Source organism: Hippopotamus amphibius, chromosome 10 (genome assembly GCF_030028045.1).
Source record: "Hippopotamus amphibius kiboko isolate mHipAmp2 chromosome 10, mHipAmp2.hap2, whole genome shotgun sequence".
NCBI lineage: Eukaryota > Metazoa > Chordata > Mammalia > Artiodactyla > Hippopotamidae > Hippopotamus > Hippopotamus amphibius.
This window is the reverse complement of record NC_080195.1, coordinates 71,071,707-71,093,913: the sequence shown is the minus strand read 5'-3', so window position 1 is coordinate 71,093,913 and position 22,207 is coordinate 71,071,707. Positions and strand designations below refer to the sequence as shown.

At 38.0% G+C, this 22,207-nt stretch overlaps 1 protein-coding gene across 2 annotated transcripts in view; it reads right to left on the bottom strand.

The window, feature by feature from the left end:
• Positions 1-22,207, bottom strand: part of DCBLD2 (discoidin, CUB and LCCL domain containing 2) — an 88,811-nt gene that overhangs the window by 15,666 nt on the left and 50,938 nt on the right. For both annotated transcript variants that reach the window (XM_057696246.1, XM_057696247.1), the window contains exons 4-9: positions 10,273-10,324; positions 8,032-8,104; positions 7,481-7,614; positions 5,819-5,859; positions 4,754-4,969; positions 3,855-3,979 (exon numbers count right to left, since the gene is read on the bottom strand). In XM_057696246.1, coding sequence (XP_057552229.1) covers positions 3,855-3,979; positions 4,754-4,969; positions 5,819-5,859; positions 7,481-7,614; positions 8,032-8,104; positions 10,273-10,324 — 641 coding nt within the window. The remainder of the gene's footprint in view (positions 1-3,854; positions 3,980-4,753; positions 4,970-5,818; positions 5,860-7,480; positions 7,615-8,031; positions 8,105-10,272; positions 10,325-22,207) is intronic.

The following is a 22,207-nucleotide window of genomic DNA, read 5'->3' as shown; positions in this document are numbered from 1 at the left end:
GGTAAAAATATAATTTCAAGTGACTACTTCATTCCCTCAACTATTTCAAGCAAATAATAATAGTATCTCACACTAGAACAGCTCTTAATTATTTACAAAGCATCGTCATATAAATAACTCAGGTGTTCTTCATGACAAGCCTACAAAACAGGCAGAAACCAGAACACTGCAGCTTACAGAATGTAAGTGGACTGCAGAGCCAGTCAATTTAGAGCAGTGATTTGAATCTGTGTCTTCTGACTTAACCATAGGGCTCCACTAAGCAAAACAGAGCTCTCCTTGTTCCTTCAGGCGAAAGTACCTAGGTAGTTTCTGAAGACCTCTCTAAAATCCAAGTGGTTTTTTGTCAGTTAATGTGAGAGCAAGTAAATGTTTAACTCCTCAATCAAGTTATTTCCAAATATTATAGCTATTTTCTTCCTGGTTGACTCAAATGGCATTAGATTATAAACTTCTAAAACATGTTAATATCCTTCATTTTTAAACAGGTTTGAAGTTACAATAATCTCTGAAGTAGTAAACTTCCATTATTTCCTCAAATATTACTCTCAAATAAAATGAAGGCAACTCCTTGCAGTCTATCACGTTAGCGGAACAGGAACAATAACTAAACATCATCTTAGGACATAAAAACTATCCCTGAAATCTTACTCTATATTGCCACCTCATCTTTATAAACAACTTAAAGGAGAAGGATCCCATAAAAACGAAGTGAAAAGGAATTTATATGTAACATATGAGCATTTATTATAACCTCCCCACCCCACCCCCACCGCTGTGTAACGTGGAGGTTCACGAGGCTAAAATGGAAATGGAAGCCAAAGTTTCCACCCTCGAGGAACTTAAATTTTATTGGCCATTACCAAAGACAGAAATGGCATATACTATTAAAAAGCAATATATTGGGAAAACTTGTATATACAGTCCCATTTTCTGAAAGCAAAACCAAAAGCAGTCTCCGTCTTTGTGTATGTGCTCATGCATGTGTGAGTGCTTAGAAAGGGTATGAAAATGAATACACAATTACCCGAGCTGGGAGCAGATGACGGAGCAGGTGACAGAGCAGTTGGACAAACGTAAGTGAGGCAAAAGACTATTATTTCACATAATTCAGTGTAAGGACTTCCACCTCTACTCATGATAGACTAACAGGGACTGGATTTACCATTCTGCCTTAAACATCTGAAAAACTGGATAAAGTATATGAAACAATGGTTTTCAGGGGCTGGACAACAGGCAGCATAGGGCAACACTCCCCGAGTGGAGGAAAACAAATGAGGTGAGCCCTTCTATTGCCCCAACGCTGCCTGGAGAGATTGTGGTAGTCTCACTGAACTGAGGGAGAGCTCAGAGGTGCGGAGATTAAGGCAGCTAGAATTTGCAGGGCAGAGTGTGGCAGAGGCAAGAATTACACAGAGACTTCTAGGATCTGTCAGGGTTTCCCCTTAAACCTTTAACTAAACTACCTATGAGTGGGAAAAGAACCAATGGAAAAGAGCAGTAGAACAATTCTCAGGGCCACACAGGGCTGGGCCAGTTTATGTTGCCAACAGAGAGCGGAGAAACCTCATATACATGGGACACTGGGTTCAGTGCTTAGAAAAATATTGTCTCAGTAGTGGGGAAAAATGAGACCTAAAGCTGCTCAGGTCCTGCCTATCAAAGCTAAAATGTAAGCCTTGAAAAGATTACTTGATTTCCAAGTAACATAACTGCATCCCAGAATAATGCTCAAAAATATTTAAAGGAGTAACAGAAAGAAAAAAAAAAAGAAAGAAAGAAAAAAGAAATCTAGCACCAAACAATATAAAGTTCACAATGACTGGTAACGAATGAACAATTGCCAGGCATGTAAAATAGGACCCATAACATCACACCATATAAGAAGACCTAGATATGACACATTAGTATATAGAATTAGTGGATGAGGGCATTAAAAGGGTTATTATATACTCCATGTCTCTTAGAGGTAAAGAAAAGCATGAGCATGTTAAAGAGAGAGATGGAAGAAATTTTAAAGGCCCCAAACTGAATATCAGAGGCGAAAAATACAATGTTGGAGATAAAATACATGAGTGGGATTAACAGCAGATTAGACACTGAAGAGGAATAGACTAGTAAATTTACAGACAAAATAATACAAATTTTACAACTAGAACATAGAGAGAAAAAGATTGGAAAAAAATAAATAGAGCATCAGTGAACTGATACCTTTTAAGATTCATAACATCCATGCAGTTAGAATTGAGGAGGCAACAATATTCAAGAAAAAAATAGCCTGTAATTTTCCAAGTCTGATATAAATTATAACCCACATATCCAAGGAGTTCAAAGAAGTCCACACAGAAGAAACATGAGGACAACCACACAAAAGTACATCATAATCAAACTGCTTAAAATAAATGATAAAAAGAAAAACTTAAAAGTAGCCAAGGGAAAAAAAGACGCATCACATACTGAGGAACAAAGATAAGAACAAGAGCAGAACTCTTGCTGAAAACAATGCACACTGGAAAACAATGGACCAGCAAACAAACTATTCAAAGAAAAAACTGTCAACCTAGATTTCTACAACTAGTGAAATTATCTTTCGAAAAGGAAACCAAAAAAAGTTTTTCATAAATATAATTCAATGTTGCTAGATGTTTTTTATAATATAAGCATGAAAAATACTTATAATTTCAAAAAATTAACTATATGCTACAAGTATAACAAATATTATTATACAAGTAAATACGGATGTGCTAATAGTAAAAAGCAATCAAGTTTGAGGGTATTAAGTAAAAGTAGATACAGTAAGTTAGATATAGAGAGAATATCATTATCTGCTTCGCGGGGTGGAGACTCAAAGGTGAAGTCCATGTAATACCAAGTAGAAGAGAGAAAAGAAGCCCTTGAATAACAACTGAAGAGTTTGGATCCATATGAAAGATTAAAGGGAATTCCTAGAGTTTTTTTGCATAGAGAGATGAGAAAAGTGGCAAGTGAAAATATATTAGCATATCATATATATGACAGAGAACTGATAGCATCATAAAACTGAAACAAAACTCACAGGGAGGTTTCATGGGAAAAATGTGCTCATAATTTCAACTCTAGATGAGAGGCATCCACCTTCCTGGGGTACAGGGAGCCCTTGTGCTAGGTGGATCAAAGGCCAGGAGCCTGGGTGAAAGTAACAAACCTCTAGTTGAGAGCCACCTCTGCTACTCTCTCTCTACCCCTTATCACCTGTTCTGGCACATTCCAGCACTGTCATTTTTTTCCTAACTAAAACGATAGTTCATAATTACCGCAGAAGTTAAGGAAATTCTTCAGGTAGAAAAAAGATAGTTATTTCCTATGTTAAAAGTTGGCACGGTGATCTTGAAATGACCTTTCTCTAATATTCTATAATTTAATACCCTTCTACCTTTAGCTGCTTTGCCTCTTGTGCACCCCTCCACTGGCCTACAGAATAGAAATCTAGGAACAAATTAGGTTCTCCATCATTCTGTAGATTGATAAGAAAAGCCTTTGAAAGACAAAAAATTAAAGCTCCTTTTTATAATTTCTTAATAAATTATTTAAACAACTGAATTAAAAATGTACTGGGAAAAAAAAAAATCAGGAAAGTATTTACCCTTACAATCATCAAACGGGACCTAGAAGCACTGAGAATTTCCTAACCATAGTTAGAAGGGTAAGGCCAATAACAAACACTACCTAAAATAACCAGAAGAGGGCAGCGTAAGACCAAATGATACTTAATTTTTATATCACACAGAAAGAGCTTCTGTGGCTTTTGGCAAAGGCCGCCTACCTCCCATCCCCTCTTTAAATGTTCTTTAAAAATACGTTGGTAATCATTTTACCTTGTCCTGCTCCACACCAGGCTCTCTGTACACAGTCCACCTCTGCCCATCATCACTGTACAGGATTCTGTAGGCCGACACATAGTACTTGTGCTCCACCATGGTGGAACCAGTGGTTACGATGCCTGGGGATGGAGAGGGCCTTTCATTTGTGCTCACAGTCTGATCCTTGAAGTCTGTACATCACTGAAGCATTAACACCTAAAATGTACTGTTCAAACATTTTTGTCTATGGCACATGACCATATCTAAGGGCAAGGTTTCATCCTAATGGTAACTAAATCCTTGGCTTTCTTCCCTTATAGAGACAAGAAGAATTATGGGCACACGTAACCAAGGACTCTTGTATTTTGGCAGTTTGCATTCATGCAAAATATAGTTCACCTACCGAGAAAGAATGACTTCCTGGGAATGAACAGATTAAAGAAGATTACTGGTATTATTTTTAGAACTAAAGCAAAATAAATATTTAATAAAATTAGCTAAACCAATCCTAACCAACTATTCTGACCATTTGTTAAGTTGCTCTAAATAATTAAATTTATACTTGGCACATGTGGAATATTATTTATAGCACTTAAAATGGACTCCTTGAACACAAATTTCTCTTAATGACTGTAGGAGATGGTTATTTCACATCTCAAGATTCCTTTACTGAAACACTACGTTGAAACAATCTTATTACAATGAAAAGAAAAACCAGTAAGAATCAAATACCAACTCCTCTCCTTTGGCATGCTTTATAAAGTCATCTTTGGTCATATTAACACCAGTAAACTAAACTTAAAACCATATAATTAAATTTGCAGTGACCTAATTTTCTATGAAATTTTTAGATGTCACCAGGTTTCCAAATGAAATCAGTATTATAAATCGTCTAGAAAATTATGTCTCTTAACCTGTGATCTTCTTTTCCTTATTCAGATCTATTTGCAACCACTGATATTCATCAGTGGCAAAAGCAGCCCAAGGAGGTCCAGGTTTTTTCAGCCTGGCCTTTTCGGGTTTCCAGCTGTTCTCTTGCCCTGTGTGGTCCGTCCATTCCAGCACAGATGATGCGGTTATTTGCGCATCAGCGATCACGCCAGATTCCATGCCCAGTGTTCCATAGCAACCTGAAACAAAGAAGAAAGTAATTTGGTTTCCATATATAAACTCAAAAAGCTATAAACACTTGCTCATTGGAAACTCTGAATTGTACCTTTAATCAACATATACTATGCTGACAATATACTGTACTAGAGGATTTCAAAAGTAGGCAAATGCTTCTTGGGTCCTTATCTTTGTGTCTCATCAGAAAATGTACAGACATACTTATTCACAGCAATAATCACTAGTTTAATGGCGACACATTACCCTTTCCCTGGGATACTCTCCCCAGTGGGCAACTTGCTCCTTTACCTCCTCCAGGTGTTTGCTCAGATGTCACATTCTCCATAAGGCCTGCCCCAACCCTCTTTAAACTTCTAACCAGTCCCTCCTGCACTGCCTGTCCTCTTTCCTTGCCTCATTTTCTAAATCTTTTCTAATCTTATAAACAGTGTATTATAAATTCATTTACTTATCCGCTGTTTATTGTCAATCTCTCACTTAAGCTCCAAGAAAGCAGAATTTTGTTCATTCGGCTCATTTTTGTTTCACTAGCACCAAAACAGTGCCTAAATGAAAAAAGGGACTTTCTGTTGAGTTAATTACTTCAGACATATTCAAAAATCCCTTTTTCTAAAGAAACTTCCATGCTTACATGGATCATTTCCCTGTTAACATAAAACCTCCAGTTTATTCCATTACCTCACAGAGTTATTTGTGATAACTAAATGAGAAAGCGTAAAACAAACAAGCAAACAAACAAAACCAAAAAAACCACTGACTTAGCAACTGACAAAGTGCCTGACGTACAGTGTTCAAAAAATACTGGCTATTATACAAACTATAATAAGTTATAAAGTCCATGAGAGGCTTACCACTTGTCTTAAATGTAAAAAGACTTGTAGATAAGTGTCCCCTGAAAGAAAGAAAGGTTTTTTTGGTGACACTCATGTATTTGTCTTAGCAAAACTTTCTTTTGTTTTTATTTTACTAAGAATAGTCTACGGCTATATATTAGACAACTGATATTGTTCTTAGCAAAAAAGAAGTCTCATTTCTCATTAGGCAGAACAACTTCTGAAATCAGCATAAACAATTTTTTCTATAAGGATCTAGTTTCATACGTGATTATGTGTCTATGCAACCTTTAATATGTACATATTTTATTTCTTTTCCATGAAATCAATTGATTCCTAAAATGTTTCTGTGGCAATTGCTTTTGGGGAATATATAATGAAAGCCTCTCAGAGAAAGAGGCTCAAGTTTCCTGGGGCAAACAGGAGAAATGCTGGCTACTAATAAGAGAGACTGCATTTGTTACAGGAAATGGATGTATCTAAGAACAAGTTTCAGTGTTACAACGCAGCACTGCATTTGGATTTCAAAGTAACTGACAGAATAGGTGCTTGGGAGAGTGGAGTGGTGGGACAAGCAATTAGTTCACCATATGGCAGGTCACAGGGCGCTAAGAAACTTGGAGGGATAAAATCATCAAAATCATCAGTGTATACTCTTGACGTTAGCACAACATTCAAACTATTACAAGTGAATGCAACCTGGCCTTTTTTTTTTAAGTATGAAAGAGAGAACTCATGAAAAAAAATTCTCTCTAAAGGTAGAACCGTGGAAAGGAATGAGATGATCTGCATAAAATCATCCGGAAGAAACCAGAGGAAGGAAAGGCAGTTGGTTCCATAGCAGGGATGGGCAAATGAGAGCCCATGCACGGCCTGTTTTGTATGGCCAGAAAGCTTAGAATGGTTTTTACATGGTTAAAAAGTTGTAAATAAAACGAAAAAGAATAAGCGACAGACGTAGCCCATAGTCTAAAATATTTGTTAGCTGGCTCTCTACGGAAAAAGTTTGCTGCCTCCTGCTTTATACTGTCCTGAGTATGGATCACGCTCTTGGCTTCTGAATGAAACTAGCCTAGGAGCAGAAGAGAAGCTGGTTTCAATTACACTCAGCATTGTCTGCAGGACCCAGCACGTCGGAGATGCAAGATTTACGAACAGATCACTTGTATTATGTTTCAACTTCTCCTGCTTTTGATGCCTAGTCTATGTTTTGTAAAACAGTAGATCATAAATACCAGGAAAATACTTTCTTAACATATTCTCTTGGGATGAGAGGGATTCATAATAATACGATCTCTGATTTATGTCAAAATCTGATTTATATTCAAAGTATTTCAATTATCCTAATACATCCTAGGCCACACAGCTATAAGGAACAGAGTAGTTAGTTATCCCTCTGATCTTTAAAATGAAGTAAGGATTTGGCAATAAACTTCCAGACTCATTCCAGGATCTTTCAACACTTACAAAAGAAGAAACAAATCACTCTTCCAAATGACTACCAATCTTTCTGATGGAGAACAAGACAGGATAGCACTACCTTGCCTGTGCTTGTCGATACACTCCGACAGCAAGCACACAAATGTTATTTTATGAACACCATCAACTGATACTGCTCAGGTCTAAGTCGCCCCATCCCACCCCTGCAACATGCTTATTGTAAATAGCATATATACTTACACCACAGACGTTACGTTGTTAGCCAAAGAACTTTCATAGTACGGGATGCCTTTACTAATTACGACACTGATCTGGCCACCCAAAATGTTTGACACTACGCCTGCATGCACACCAGCCATGCACAATGGCGAGGACTTTGGAAAGGAAAGAGAAAAGATTTGTTTTAAATTTTCTTTTGATAATTCATAAACAAGACACATACTTCTGGAAATTAATTGATTTGGGCAGGTTTTTTTTTTTTTAAGAACTTTTATTGAGATACAGTTAACATACAATAAACTGCATATACTTAGAGTGTACAATTTGGTATCCCCATCTCCCAATTCATTCTGGGCAGTTTTCTTAATAAATGTGGGATAGATTATTGATGATACAATACAGAACAGACTTTTAGCAGCAGAAGAAGAAAACGTTACATATTACTAAAAAGAAGTAATTCCTAGAAAATAAAAATCAAGATAAAGATATACAATAAGTACACATCTATCTATGAAGGAATTTAAAAAGTGAAGTTTTACCATCAGTTTAACATAACTCTATATCCAACTTACATCTCTATACCCATGAGGGATTGTCCCAGAGATCTCAGCAAAAGGAAGCAGACAACCAGCTGGACAGTACTTGCTATGAAACAAAAACAAGTTAACGGGTATATATAGTGCTGTACTTCCTGGGGGAAAAGACCAAAAAATGTCACTTACCCATTTTTCAGTTCAATGTAAATACCATAATCTCCCCACCCTGAGAGAACCACCACTTTTAAAAAGTCCTCAAGACTTTCTTCCATCCATCTACACATATCTTCACCCACATATACCCAAAAATCACCTCATATTCTACATACTGCTTTGATTATTTTACCTTATAATGAATGGCAGACATATTTCTACTGTAAGAGATATTCATAAATATTTAATAGCTACATAATATCTGACTTTGTGGATGAATCGTAATTTATTTCACCAACTCTCTACTGATCAAATTTAAGTTGATTTAAAAAAATGTTTGGCATTCATTCATTTACTCATTCACTCATCCTCCTGCCCACTCAACACATTTACGTGAACGTCTATTGTCTGTTAAGTGCTGGGCTGTGCTAGGTACCAGGTTTACAAAGGTCAACCACACAAACATAGTGCTGTCTTCACTGGGTTTACATTCCTGTGGTGGGAGAAGACATTAAACTGATACTTTAATTAGATCATGATTAATTAGATTATGATTAATGAGATTAGATTATGATTCTGAGATAAAGAAAAGGCACTCTATGAAATAACCAGAAGAAATCTAACTTAAAGTGCTACAAATATTCAGCAACCTTACTATATGCCAGGCAGCATTCTAAGGCACTTCAGGTCATCCTCATAAGAACCCTACGTGGTAGGGATTATTATCCTCATTTTACAGAAGAGGAAACTGATGAGCTGCGTGCCCGGGTCACAAAGCTGTGTCGAGGCCAGTGGGCTCCAGAGTTATGTTCACACGCAGGACTCTGCGCTGCCTCGGGCAGTGGACGGGGCTCTGAGGAAGTGAAGCCTCAGCAGACAACCACTGTCCGTCGCTGGAACCGTGCAGGGACGTGCACCCCAGCCAGAGGGAACAGTGTCCGTCCCAGAGGCAGGATGGCCCGTGTGCGTCTGGAACGGAGGGTGAGCAGGGCAGGTCGAGTGCAGTGAGAAAGGTAAGGTCAGTCTGAGAGAAGCTGGAACGCGGGACCTGGATCAGATCACGCAGAAGCCAGGGGGCTATGGTGAGGAGTCTTGGAGTATACTTCTAAGTAAAAAGAGGAAGTCCATAAAGGATTTTGATGGTGCATACATATAATCGGCTCCCTATTTTTTTAAAAAAACAGCTATTCTGGCTCCTGGAAAAAGAGACTGTAAGCACCGTGAGTGGAGGATCAGAAACTGTGAGGAAGTTCAGGACAGAGAGGATCGCAGCTTGCACTTGGGTGGTGACGACAGAGCTGGAGAGTGGAGGGTCCAAGACAGCTGAGCCTCTGGCAGGGCCGTGTGACGTACATGGATGCCAGGGTCACCTCTGCTGACCACCACCCCCTACGAGGGCTGAAGAGCCACCCAGCCCACACAGAAAGAGCCGCTCTTGAAGACAAAATGAAGGTTCTCTGGGGAGCAGTAGCAAGCTGGGGGAGGGTGAGTGAGATGGGTCTTCAAAGATGAGAATGAATTTGCTAAGCAGAGAAGAACAGCGATTCCAGACAAAAGTTCTAAGAGCTCAGAGCAGTACAGATGATCCAGAGATGTTTCACCATGAGTATGTTCATATGAGGCTAGAAAAACGGCCCAAAGACTTATAAAGGACCCTAAAAACCAGGCTAAGGGAATAGGGATGGCATTTTGCCATAATAAATAGCTCCTGAAGATTTCAAAGCAGGACAGTGATTGAATACAAATTTCAGAAAATAACTTGGCAGAATGTGAATGGCAGAAAAAAAGCTAGCAAAGGTTAGAAATGGGAAGCCAATTACAAGTTAGTCCTAGTCCCAGCAAGAGACAAGGGTGACCTTTATTAGGAGTTTTGCCAGATTTTGAAGATTGACTAGTTCTACTTTTAAAGAGTATCCAAATTATACTTCCATTGTGGAGAAGATTCAAACACTACAAGTAAGGCAAAATTTAAACATGGCAACTCGATGGCTTTAAATAAGCTCTGATTTATTGATGTCTTAGAACTATGATTATGAGTCAGACCATGTACATTAATCTGAAATGTGAGGATGAAGCAGATGAAGAGTAACATTTAAGGAGAAAACGTCGCAAATATGGTCATACCTGAACTCAGGTTCCAGAAAACTGGACGCAGTGTCTAAACAAGTAATTAGATCTAGAAAAACAAAAATAAAAAACTGATTCAATAATAATAGGTTTACTCTTGCTAAAGCACCAACTATTTCCAAACCCAAATCATATTGTTCTAAATTTCCACATCTTAACAGCTCTCAAGGTAGTACTTTCACTTTTTATACGTTTTTGTTAATCATGATTTCTTTCTGATTTTAAGTATCTGGACATCTTGGGCTATGTCTGCCCAAAACTGAATTCTACCATATCACCTCACAGAATCACATATCATAACACATGGATGGTATACAAATACGTATACGGTCATAGCCCTGAAGGAGCTTCTATAAAGTACAGCTTCCGGAACACAAAATATTTGTTCTCCTATGACTAAACATGATGCACTGCTGATTACACAGAAGGAACACAGTAACAAAAGAGCGGTGAGTTCATCCTTGGCTCTAAGTAACTGCTACTCACAATGTGGCCCACGGGAGGCCCAGCAGCAGCAGCAGCAGCATCTTCTGGGAAGTTACCAGAAATTCAAATTCTGGAACACCATCCAGACCTACAGACTCTCTGGGAGTGGGGCCCAAGAATCTGTCTTAACAAGTCTTCCAGGTAATTCTACAGCACATTCTGCCTAAGACAGAACGTGAAAATTTTAGCATTTTCTATCTTGAAATCCAACCTGCGTAAGAGCTAACCTTGTCTAATTAAGACCTAGGTCACAGGCTGTATAAAAGGTGGCTTCTGGTTCAAACATTTCAGTGGTTTCCTCCTGCTCTTAGGACAAAGGGCAAAGTCCTCGACATGGCCCACAAGGTCCCACCTCAGCCCGGTTTTGCGCCTGTCTTGGCTTCTCGCCCACTAGCCCTCTTTCTGTTGCTCTGTGCTCTCTTGGCCCGGAAGGCGTCTACACTATCCCTTCACCTGGCTGACTCCTCTCTAGATCTCGGTGTGACTGTTGCTTCCTCTCAGAAGCTGTCCCTGATCGTCGTAAGTCCAACTGTGCTAGCGCCCAGCAGACACTCAGGGTGTTTTGGTTGAACGAACGGATGACCATTGTATGTTCACACAGTACCGTGTGTCACGTAAGAATGATCTGTTGCAGTCACAGACGTATAACCAACACCACTTTACGACGCCTGGTCAGTCCACGGGTAGTGGCTGAGGCTGTCAGTCCCCACCTTTGCATCACCAGCAGCAATCACAGCATACGGCAAAACAGGAGGCCTTCTAGCAACAGTCATTGAACAAACGGAATAAAAGTTTCTGATTGTTAGCAAGGTTGCCTAAGTTCAATCATGGGCTAATCTGTAGGGGGAAAACCTGGAAGAAGGTCCTCAGCCAATCACAAACGTGAGTGATTTCACATATCCATGCTGAGCCAACACTGTGCTGAGAGTACCCGATACACTGACACAGAGAACGTTTTGCATTCTTCCTAGCACACTGAAAGTGTACAGATACTTGCCAAATCAATGGCAAGCACAAAACAACGGATTATTCAATTTTACAATTCTGAAGAAAACTTATGTCTATTATCCAGCTGATGTGTGTCTTGAAAGAACCAGAGCACAGTAACTGTTAAACTAATAGGAAAGTGGTATCTTGAGAGTGATTACATAGATTAATATTTACATACCGCAGGCACTCGAATGATGATAATGTTAAATCTGTGTTTTAGGAGTTTAAGAGGATACATGCCTGGTTAGAGACTCTACCATCTGGTTGACTGACTGGGAAAAGCAGACAAACTGAATTACCTGTATTCTATACTTATTCCTGGCAACCTTTACACAGCATCAATAAGAATTAATTTTCCACTTTTCTGCTCCACCAAAAGAGTTTCCAACTTCTAAGATTAGAAACTGAACTTCTAAGATTAATAACCTGGGATGAAAAGGTACCTGTGTGGTCCAACATGGCATTCAAGCCACAAGAAGACTGCCAGCTGGCCCTATTACCTTCAGGCTACATGCCAGAATGCTAGTCAACTATGCATATACTTGATCAGAATAGCACTTTATTGTAATAAAGTCCACACAGTGCTGAAACTCCAGATTATACACAAATGTATGCAACTCACTTGACCTTGACTCAAATACCATGGGGGCTCAAAGGAGCTCCCTAGGAGGCAAATATGAATTCAGAACGGAAAGCTATAAGGAAACCCAAGAAGAAAAAAGACAGAGAAAGAAAGTCACGATTAGAGATTTTGACCTTTACAACTCCACAAAGGCAAAGAAAATATCAATTAAGCAGGGAATTGAGAAGCTTTAAAATGTGTCTTTCTAGAAAGTTTTTCCCAAGAGCCCTACAGAAAAATCACTATTACTATAAGGCTCCCAGGTAATAAGAACACAGCCTAGGCAAGGTGAATACAGCTGAAAGGAAACCATCTGACTCAGAGACTTCCCAGAGCAATGAATAAGAAGTTGCCTTAATGAATGGAATAGAACTGAGAATCCATCCTCAGTAAATCCTCAAATTTACAGTCAATTGATTTCAACAAGGGTGCCAAGAACATTCAATGGGGATAAAAACAGTCTTTTTAACAAATGGTGTTGGGACAACTGGAGATCTATATGCCAAAGAAGGAAACTGAACCCCTACCTCAGATCATATACAAAAGTTAACTTGAGGTGGATCTAAATTCAAGAGCTAAAACTATAAAACACTTAGAAGATATAGGTGTAAATCTTGACTTTGGATTAAACAATGGTTTCTTAGATATGACACCAAAAGCATAAGCAAATACATAAAAATACATAAATTGATTTCATCAAAATTTGAAACTGCTGTGTTTCAAAGGAGGCTATTATGAAAGAGAAAGATAAGCCAAAGAATGACGAAAATATTTGCAAATCAGACATCTGATACGGATCTATTATTCAGAATACATAAGGAATTATTACAACTAGACATTAATAACCCAATTTTAAAAGGAGCAAAGTATCTGAATAGACGGTTCTTCAATGAAGATAAATAAATGGCCAATAAGAACATGAAAAAATACTCAACGTGACTAATTATCAGGGAAATAAAAATAAAAACCACAGTGAGATACCGCTTTATACCCACTAGGATGGCTAGAATCAAATACAAAACAAAACAAAAAAACCAGATAAGTGCTGGCAAGGATGTAGAGAAACTGGAACCCTCATCTATTGCTAGTGGAATTGTGAAATGGTGCAACTGCTTTGGAAAACGGTCTGTCAGTGCCTTAAAAGGGTAAATACAGAGGTACCATAGGACCCAGCAACTCCACTACCAGGTATACACCCACGAAAATTTAACACGTGCATCCACACAGCACGTGTACACAAATGTTCATCAACTGACAAATGGGTAAACAAAATGAGAAGAAAGTGGTATATTCATAAAATGAAATATTACCTGGCCATAAAAAGGAATGAAGTACTCATACATGCTACAACATGGATCAACTTTGAAAACATGCTAAGTGAAAGAAGCCAGTCACAAAATACCACATACTACATGATTTCATTTATATGAAATATCCACAATAGGCAAATTTATAGAGAAGAAAGTAGATTTGTGGTGACCTAGGACTGGAGGGGCTTAAAGATTAGGGAATGGGGAGTGATTATTACTGACTACAGGGTTTCTTTTGTGGTGATGAAAATGGTCTAAAATTGACTGTGTTGATGACTGCAGAGCTCTGAATATACTGAAAATCAATAAACTGCTTATTTTAAGTAGATGAATTGTATGGTATGTAAGTTATATCTGAATAAAACTATTATTAAAATCAAGAAAGAAAAAGAAGCTATCACAGGGCTTCCCTGGTGGCACAGTGGTTAAGAATCCTCCTGCCAAGGCAGGGGACACGGGTTCAATCCCTGAAGATCCCACATGCCACGGAGCAACGAAGCCCATGTGCCACGACTATTGAGCCTGTGCTCTAGGCCTGCGAGCCACAACTATTGAGCCCATGCACCACAACTACTGATGCCCATGCATGCCTAGAGCCCGTGCTCCACAAGAGAAGCCACTGCAATGAGGAGCCCACGCACCGCAACGAAGCGTAGCCCCCACTCTCCACAATTAGAGAAAGCCCGCATGCAGCAGTGAAGACCCAACACAGCCAATAAATAAAAAATTTAAAAAAAAAAGCTATCATAGAAGTAGTAACAATTTCCTTTCATATGCCGCACATCTGCATTGATGTATGAAATAAAACTCAGTAAAAGACAAGCCAGGACTGGCAGTCCATTTATTTATTCATTTGTTCACTCATTCAATAAATATTTAAAATAAGCATGTATTATGATTAGGTATTCTTCTAGGTGCTATGAATAGAGCAAAGAACAATCAGACAAAAGTCCCTGCATCTATAAAGTGTATCTCCTGTGGGGGTAAGAAAAAATAGACAATGTAATTTAAAAAAATACATAGTGTGTTTGCAGGTGATAAATATACTAGAAAAAGAAAGAAAGAAAGGCAGTTAGGAAAAGTTAAGGGGTTGCAATTTTAAGTAGAGTGGTCAGGGTAGGCCTGAGAAGGAGGCATCTGAATAAAACTCTAAGACAGGCGACGGAGTGAAGTATCAGGTAAGAGGATAACCGAGAACGGGCAAAGGGAATCACAAAGGCCCTCAGGAGGGAACATGCCCAGCATGGTTGAGGCCAGAGTGCACAAGAGGAAGACAAGTAAGAAATGAAGCCAAACAAGTCAGGAGAAGCCATATCCTATGGTGTCTTGGGGGTAAGGACATTGGGCAGAACGAGATGGGACCTTTGATTTAAAAGGATCACACTGATCACTGGATTGAGAGTATACTGAAGGGGAGAAAGGACAGAAACAAAGGTCAGCGAGGAATCTTGCCATAACTGAGGTAAGAGTTGATGGTAGCTTGAACTAGAATATAGCAGCAAAGGTGATGAGATGTAGTCAGAGAGGTGTGAAGTTTGAGACAGAGGAGTTAAAGATAAGTTGAAGGATACAGACCTGCGCTAATTAAAAGTATGCATTCCACGTAAAGTGCTTAGGTCAGTGATTATAAAAATGAGTACTGATAAAGTACTCACTGTCAGCTCAATTACCATGCTGGATGATCCACTGTAACACGTCCGACAATATCAGAAAATCAGTGACATCTTCACAGTGAAGAGCAGTATGTAATTCACTCTGTTCTCAACTAAGAGCTTCTGTGTGGGAATTTGCGTGATTTTTTTTTTGTAATTTTAATCCAATATTTAATACATACAAAAGAATATTTATAATTTATATATCACTATACAAAACACCAAATATACGGTGAACTTCACTTGGGTGCTCTGGACAACAGAGAATGGCAGCAGGAGTAAGCATAATGCCCTCCGGGGTGCTGCTGAAGCCCACGGGCCTCTACTCCCTTTGTTTCTCGTGCGGCCCAAACAACAGGTGGCATCTACAGTGCACATTCCACACTAGTCTTAGCAGCAGAGTCTAACCCAAAGTGAGTGTGATCACAATCCCTATAAACAGAGCTGCTCTAACATCTGCCTTCCTTAACCTCAAAAGGCTTTAAAGACGAGGGGTTCTGAAGGCAGGATAACGTGACTGTGAGGAAGAGCACGAGAAAACACAAAAACAAAGGTGAGCCGATAATCAACCACACGATGGCAGATTTCAGGGTTTTCTTAATGAAGACATCAACATCAGATTTTCTTAGCTCTAACTTAGTTAGCAATGTTAATATGAGCCATAATTGATATCTTATACACAGGTCTTTTTTTTTTTAAAGTACAATTAAAAATTTTTTCAATACATAATAACTGCACAGGCCTGGGAATTTCATAATTATTCCACGAAGTGCTTTTTTAAACATGACACCTAATCTTAAACCACATATAATACCATGAAAATATGTTAAATGTTTTATAAGTTCACAAATCAATCAAAAATATCAGCATATTGGTTACTAACTTATAAGTAATTTTGATTGACAGCATTGGCTATTTCTGAGATTGCAGGATTGTAAAAGAGATTTAGATTTTCCCCCAATTAATACTCTTCATTCTGTGTTCTTGAATAAATTGAAAAAAGACTCTCAGCAGTGTTAGTACCCATCACTTACAAGAGTATAACACCAACTATATTAGCTGCAGGGTATAATTTTCGTCCAGTTGAAGCCATTTACTTCTGAGGGAAAGAATGCCTGAGTGCCCATATTCATTCTAACTAAAGAAAGCATAAAACACTGTAACTAATTATATTTACTTACCAGAAAGAAGAAAACACATGAAGCAAGATAATATGTACCTAAAAATTCTCCTCCTTTATTTGCTGTGAAATTCTTTTAAATAACAAATTCCCCAGAGCCTGAAGAGACATGTCATGCCTTCCTAATTCTCACTTTGTCAGCAACCTTGCATTGCAGGTGTGCAGACTGCTACTTTGTTCAAGAGCTAAAGGAAGCGGGACAAGGCTCATCTTTCTGCTAAATTCTCATGTCCACATTGTGTGACCTTGGGCATAATTCCATGTTTCCATGATAGGAACCTGGCACTGATTTGTACCATCTGCAATCTAGCGAAGGAAAATTTACATATACAATAAAACATAATTTATTGTGATCAGAGTCAACTAACATTTACTAAGTGGCAGATAATTTATGTGGTATTTTACATCTAATCTCCTTTTACATACTGAGAGTAGAGATTAAATCTTATGTTTCTCTTAGAAATATTACAACGCCATCTATGGAAGTGGAGTCCACAACAGGAGTTCAGGAAAAATTTTCTCAGATGAAAATAGTCAATGTTTTCTTTTTTTTTTTTTTTAACAGATGATGTAGGCATGGCTCAGCTGCCTAAACAATAAGTGATGCAGTGGAATACACTACAAGCTACATATGGATAAATCAAACCCTCTCCACACCTAAATTCCTACATACTAAAAAATGATACGGGAACTTCCCTGGTGGTGCAGTGGTTAAGAATCCACCTGCCAATGCAGGGGACACGTGTTCAAGCCCTGGTCTGGAAAGATCCCACATGGAGCAATTAAGCCCCCAAGCCACAACTACAGAGCTGCACACTGCAACTACTGAAGCCCATGCTCCTAGAGCCTGTGCTCTGCATCAAGCCACAATGAGAAGCCTGTGCACTGTAACAAAGAGTAACCCCTGCTTGCCGCAACAAGAGAAAAAGCCTGCGTGCAGCAAAGTGCAGCCAATAAATAAATAAATAAATTTTAAAAATACAAAATGAATATGACATATTAAAAGACATTATAAGACAATATAGCAGCCAGCTTATATTAAAATATAAAAGACATTATAGATATTAAGATATTAAAAATTGTAAGACACGTTACAAATTCTTTTGTAATCTAGTTTTGAATATCAAAGACACCAATAATATCTTAGTGAATGAATCTGTCCCCCGGGTAGCACAAGACAGTACAAACATGTACTTAGCCCCTTCAAAGCATTTCCAACTTACTAAAAAAAACCAACCCCCCCCCCCCAAAAAACAAACAAAAAAACACATAGAAAACTTAAAATCATGACGGTTATCTGTCAGCTTGAAATAAATTCTATCTCACAAAGGTGAATTGCCTCTTTGGGTTACACCACCTTAACAAATTAATTCTGTTTATAAATGCTTTCTCTGCAAAACTGGTAACACTTTACTCATCAGCACCCTTGTTCCACAAATTAACACCAAAATACAGATATTTTTCTGCATGTATACACACAAACATTATATTCATTTGTGTATAAATAAGGACAAATCTAAAAATATGCATGTAAACTGAGACCTCATTAATAAAATCTTACTAAATAGTTTAAAAGTTTTAAAATGTTTGCCAAATACAATAACAAAAATTAGGGACACAACAGAAAAACTAAAAATAGAAACGTAGCTAAGTGTAGTACTCAAAACAGAAAAGATCCTATGAAATGACTGTACAATTAAGGAGGCAAACAATCTAAGGAATTCATGCTCTATTTTCAAAACCAAAAAGATCCCATGCAGGAAAAATACAACCAGTTACAGAAATCTGGACTCTATTAGAAAAAGAGTTCTCTTTTGCGCCCCTAGGTTTCCTTTACAAGTTAATATAACCTGATGTAAGATGGAAGAAATGGAAAATATTTGCAAAAAAATGTGGTTAAAGAATGTAGCAATTAAAACCTTTTATACTATTGGTGCTAATTTTAAAAATAATCTAATATGTAGCAACAATAACCCTGCCAAATGGGAATATCTGCCAGGCTCAGCTGTTTCCAAGTCTTAAGCACACTGTCATCAGATTCTAAGGGGTCAGCAAGCAATGAATAAACAAGTGTTTATGAGTTCTAATTAGGCAGTATGTTAATACATCTATATTGGATCATTTTATTTCACATGAAATTTTAAACTAGCTCCTGTTTTTTCCTTAAAAAATAAAGACAAACTTTAGACTGACCGCTACAAAATTCTGGATTGGTAAAATCTGAAGTAATGAGGTTTATCATTACTTTTTAAGTGATAATTCATGTTCTAAAAAGGGAGTATCAGACTATTACTTTTCAGCTGGTCATGTACATGTACACGTGTAAACACATACACAAACACAAATTAATGGCACATAACAAATACAGGCTGCCTTCAAAGACCTGAAGTGATCAATGCAAATGCAGGTATGTCTTCTGAGCTCACAGCTCTGCTACTAAAGTTACCTAAAAAATTACTGCCCAGTGTCATCCTAGAAATGTTGAGCTTTTCTTAGAAACTGGATAACGCTGAACAGATTCTAAACGAGGAATTTAGAGCACTTACATATAAAATTTATTTTAGTTTTCAAGTCCAATAGTAAATGCTGTTTTTTACTTTACATTTTAGAATAAAATTGTATCATTTATTATTCCGGATTAAAAGATCTGAGTTACTGAGTCTGGACCTGTGAGTGGTCGATTCTGTCTCACTCAGTAAGACCAGCAGTAGCTAAGGAATTTTCTCTCTATAGAACTTCTCACAGTAGTTGCTAATACGATGTCCAGGATACCCCAGGATCCATGTACATCTTCAATGTTCAGATGAAAACTTGAATTTCAGAAAGTCTAGTTTGAATTTGATGGAACTATACCAACTCAGAGTAGGATTACCAATCTTCCAATTATTACTGAAGTATTACTATTTTTATCTGTCTTTTCTTGTTACTCGGTAGAAACAGGAAAACTTCCTTTTATTGGTAGATAAAATCTTTCAAAAATGAGGTTTACAGGTGAAAATTAAAGGCGGTAACTGGTAATGGGAAAGACTGGAAACTACTGCTCAAAGATCATAAAAAATAACAGAGGAATAAAGCCATAAAAGTTGTAAAAAATAGACCCCAGAGTGAAGACGACACCAAGAACAGTGCCCTAGACACCAGCGAGGCAGTATAGCAGCTCAGCACCTCATCCAAGAGGCTTCTTTGTGTCCAAAGCCTCTTACTTCAACATAAACTTGGGTAGAATGAATACTAATTCTTTGAAATGTTTCCCTGTAGAAGATGTGTCTGGTTCAAAAGTCTTTAAAAAGAGTTAAATTAGAATCTGGCCTAATTCTGGAGCTACTTTTTTAACAAGATCTCTTAACTTGATCATCTCTGATCCAATCTCCTCTAAAGAGCCTCTTAGCTGGCCTCCCTACAATTCTTCCTCCCTCTCTTTGGCCCATTCTTCACAGATCAGGGAATTATAAAAACAAACAAGAACATAAATCCAATCATATCACTACTCTGCTCTAACAGCTTCCATGCACTTTTTTTTCTTTTTGGATAAAACTCCAATCCTTACATTTTTTTACAAGGCCCTGAATAATGTGACTCACTCACCATTCACTTCACCCCAGCTGTTTTTCTGGTTCCCCCAAAGCTCCTTCCCACCCTATGGCCGTTGCACCTGCTGTTCTCTTCCCTATAGTGTTCTTTCTTATCTGTCTGCAACCTCTAACTAACCCTTTGTTTCTGAGCTCAAAAATGGTTCCTTCAGGAGAGCTTTGCTGTTCATCACTCTTTTACTCCGACACCACTCTGGCCTACGACTGTTTGAACGTTTCCTTCATCATGTGTATTATAACTGCAATTAAGTAATCATGTGTTTAATGCCTTTTTCCAACCCTGTACTGTAAGCCCCATGAAGGCGTGATTGTGTCTGTCTCATTTACTGCTGTTCTCCCAGTGCCGGGCATACTGCAGGAAATCAGGCACTGAAGGGAATACAATTTTTTAATGGGCTCTTGTAAGAGGTAATGAAAATTAGTCTCTCTTACACAGAATCATGACTGTCAACAACACATCACACTATAACATTAACAAGTCTTTGTGAAAGTTTAACAAATGAGGAAGCCAGTGAAGCAAGATTTTTCACAGCTTTTTCACTCCCAAACACTCTAAACCTTCAAGTAGGTTATTAAGCTGGGGACATATAGTGATGTTCCCTGAAAATATTCACAGAATTCAGTGTTGCAGCAAAGTTTCCTGGATGGAACAAACTGAGACTCTCAACCAAAGCCAACCAGCCTTCAAATGAATGATGTCTGAAGGCCACCCAAGAAGGAGTAATATGAAATTCAACCAGTGTTCTCTTGAATTTAGCCAATTCACTTCAAATAAAACAAATGCTTGATGGATGGGCAAGAACACACAAAAAACATTAAGAAGAAATTCAGGACTAAAGCTGTAAAATGAGGATTTCCCAAGACAGTTATGACATTGGAAAGTGTTACTATAAAGAAGTTCCTGATTATGGTGGATATTTCAAAAAAAATCTTTGGAAGCTGAGTCATTTAAAACAGTGACATAGCCATCTAAAATTTAGCATAGATGTATATAAGTCTATAATATACTGACTGTGGAATCTGAGATGATGGTCAATTCTTAAGAAACTCTAATACAGGACATTTAGGTTTCTGTGGATCAAAAGCTCCATAATTTAAATATCCAATATAAGAAACTTTTCTTTTTTAAAGAGGAGATACTTATTTTCCAGAAACCTTTAACTCAATAAATAACAAAGAGAGAAAGGGGAAAATATGAAAATGAAAAATAAGTAATTTAACCTGATACTACGACCAAGAAACTTAAGGAGAATTATCTTCTATCCTTTCACCCATCAATCCAAGACTTTAACAAAGTAAAACTGAAAGGATGGAAAGCTATCATTTCACTCCGTTTTCTACCTTACTCCTTTGATGGGGGGGTGGGGAGTGGGGAAAGTGAGAGGTGTATGTATACAGTAGTGAAGGGGGGGATAACATTTGTTTTCTGTCTACTATGTCATGTGCATACAGACACTAAGGATGTATTAACAGATTAGCTCCTCACAACTAACCCATTGACAGATGAAGCTCACAGAGGTGAAATGATTGGTCAGAGGTCACCTGGCTAGTACAAGGCAAAAGGTGGGCTTCGATTCCAGGCCACTTGGTGCCCTTTCTACAATACCACACTGCCTCAGTTTTCCTAGTTCCGGCAAATATATTAATTATTCATTTAGAATAACGTTTCGAGTTCTTTTCTTTCCATTATTCCATTCAAATGAGTCTTCTTTTTCACTCTGAGGGATTTCATTAGCCTTCACACCTTGTCCCATAGATTAGAAATGAAGGGAAAGCAGACCTTTCTTCACACAGAACAGTTCTCCTCTCTCATACTCTTAATGAAACTTTTAATGAGACACATAGTGTGTATCTCAAACCCACACAGCTGAGAAGGAACAGCCTGCACCACTCTTAATCATTCCCAGTGCCCGACACTCTCACACCTGGGAGGTTCTTAACAATGTTCTCATTGACACAACATAAAGTAGCAGCTAATTTTTAATCTTAAATGGTCAGCTTGGTTAAATCATTGTTGAATATCAAAATAATCACTGATTTTCTATTTCAAATGATTGTTTTCATATATTCTTGTATTAGTAACATTTTAAAAATCTTTCCCA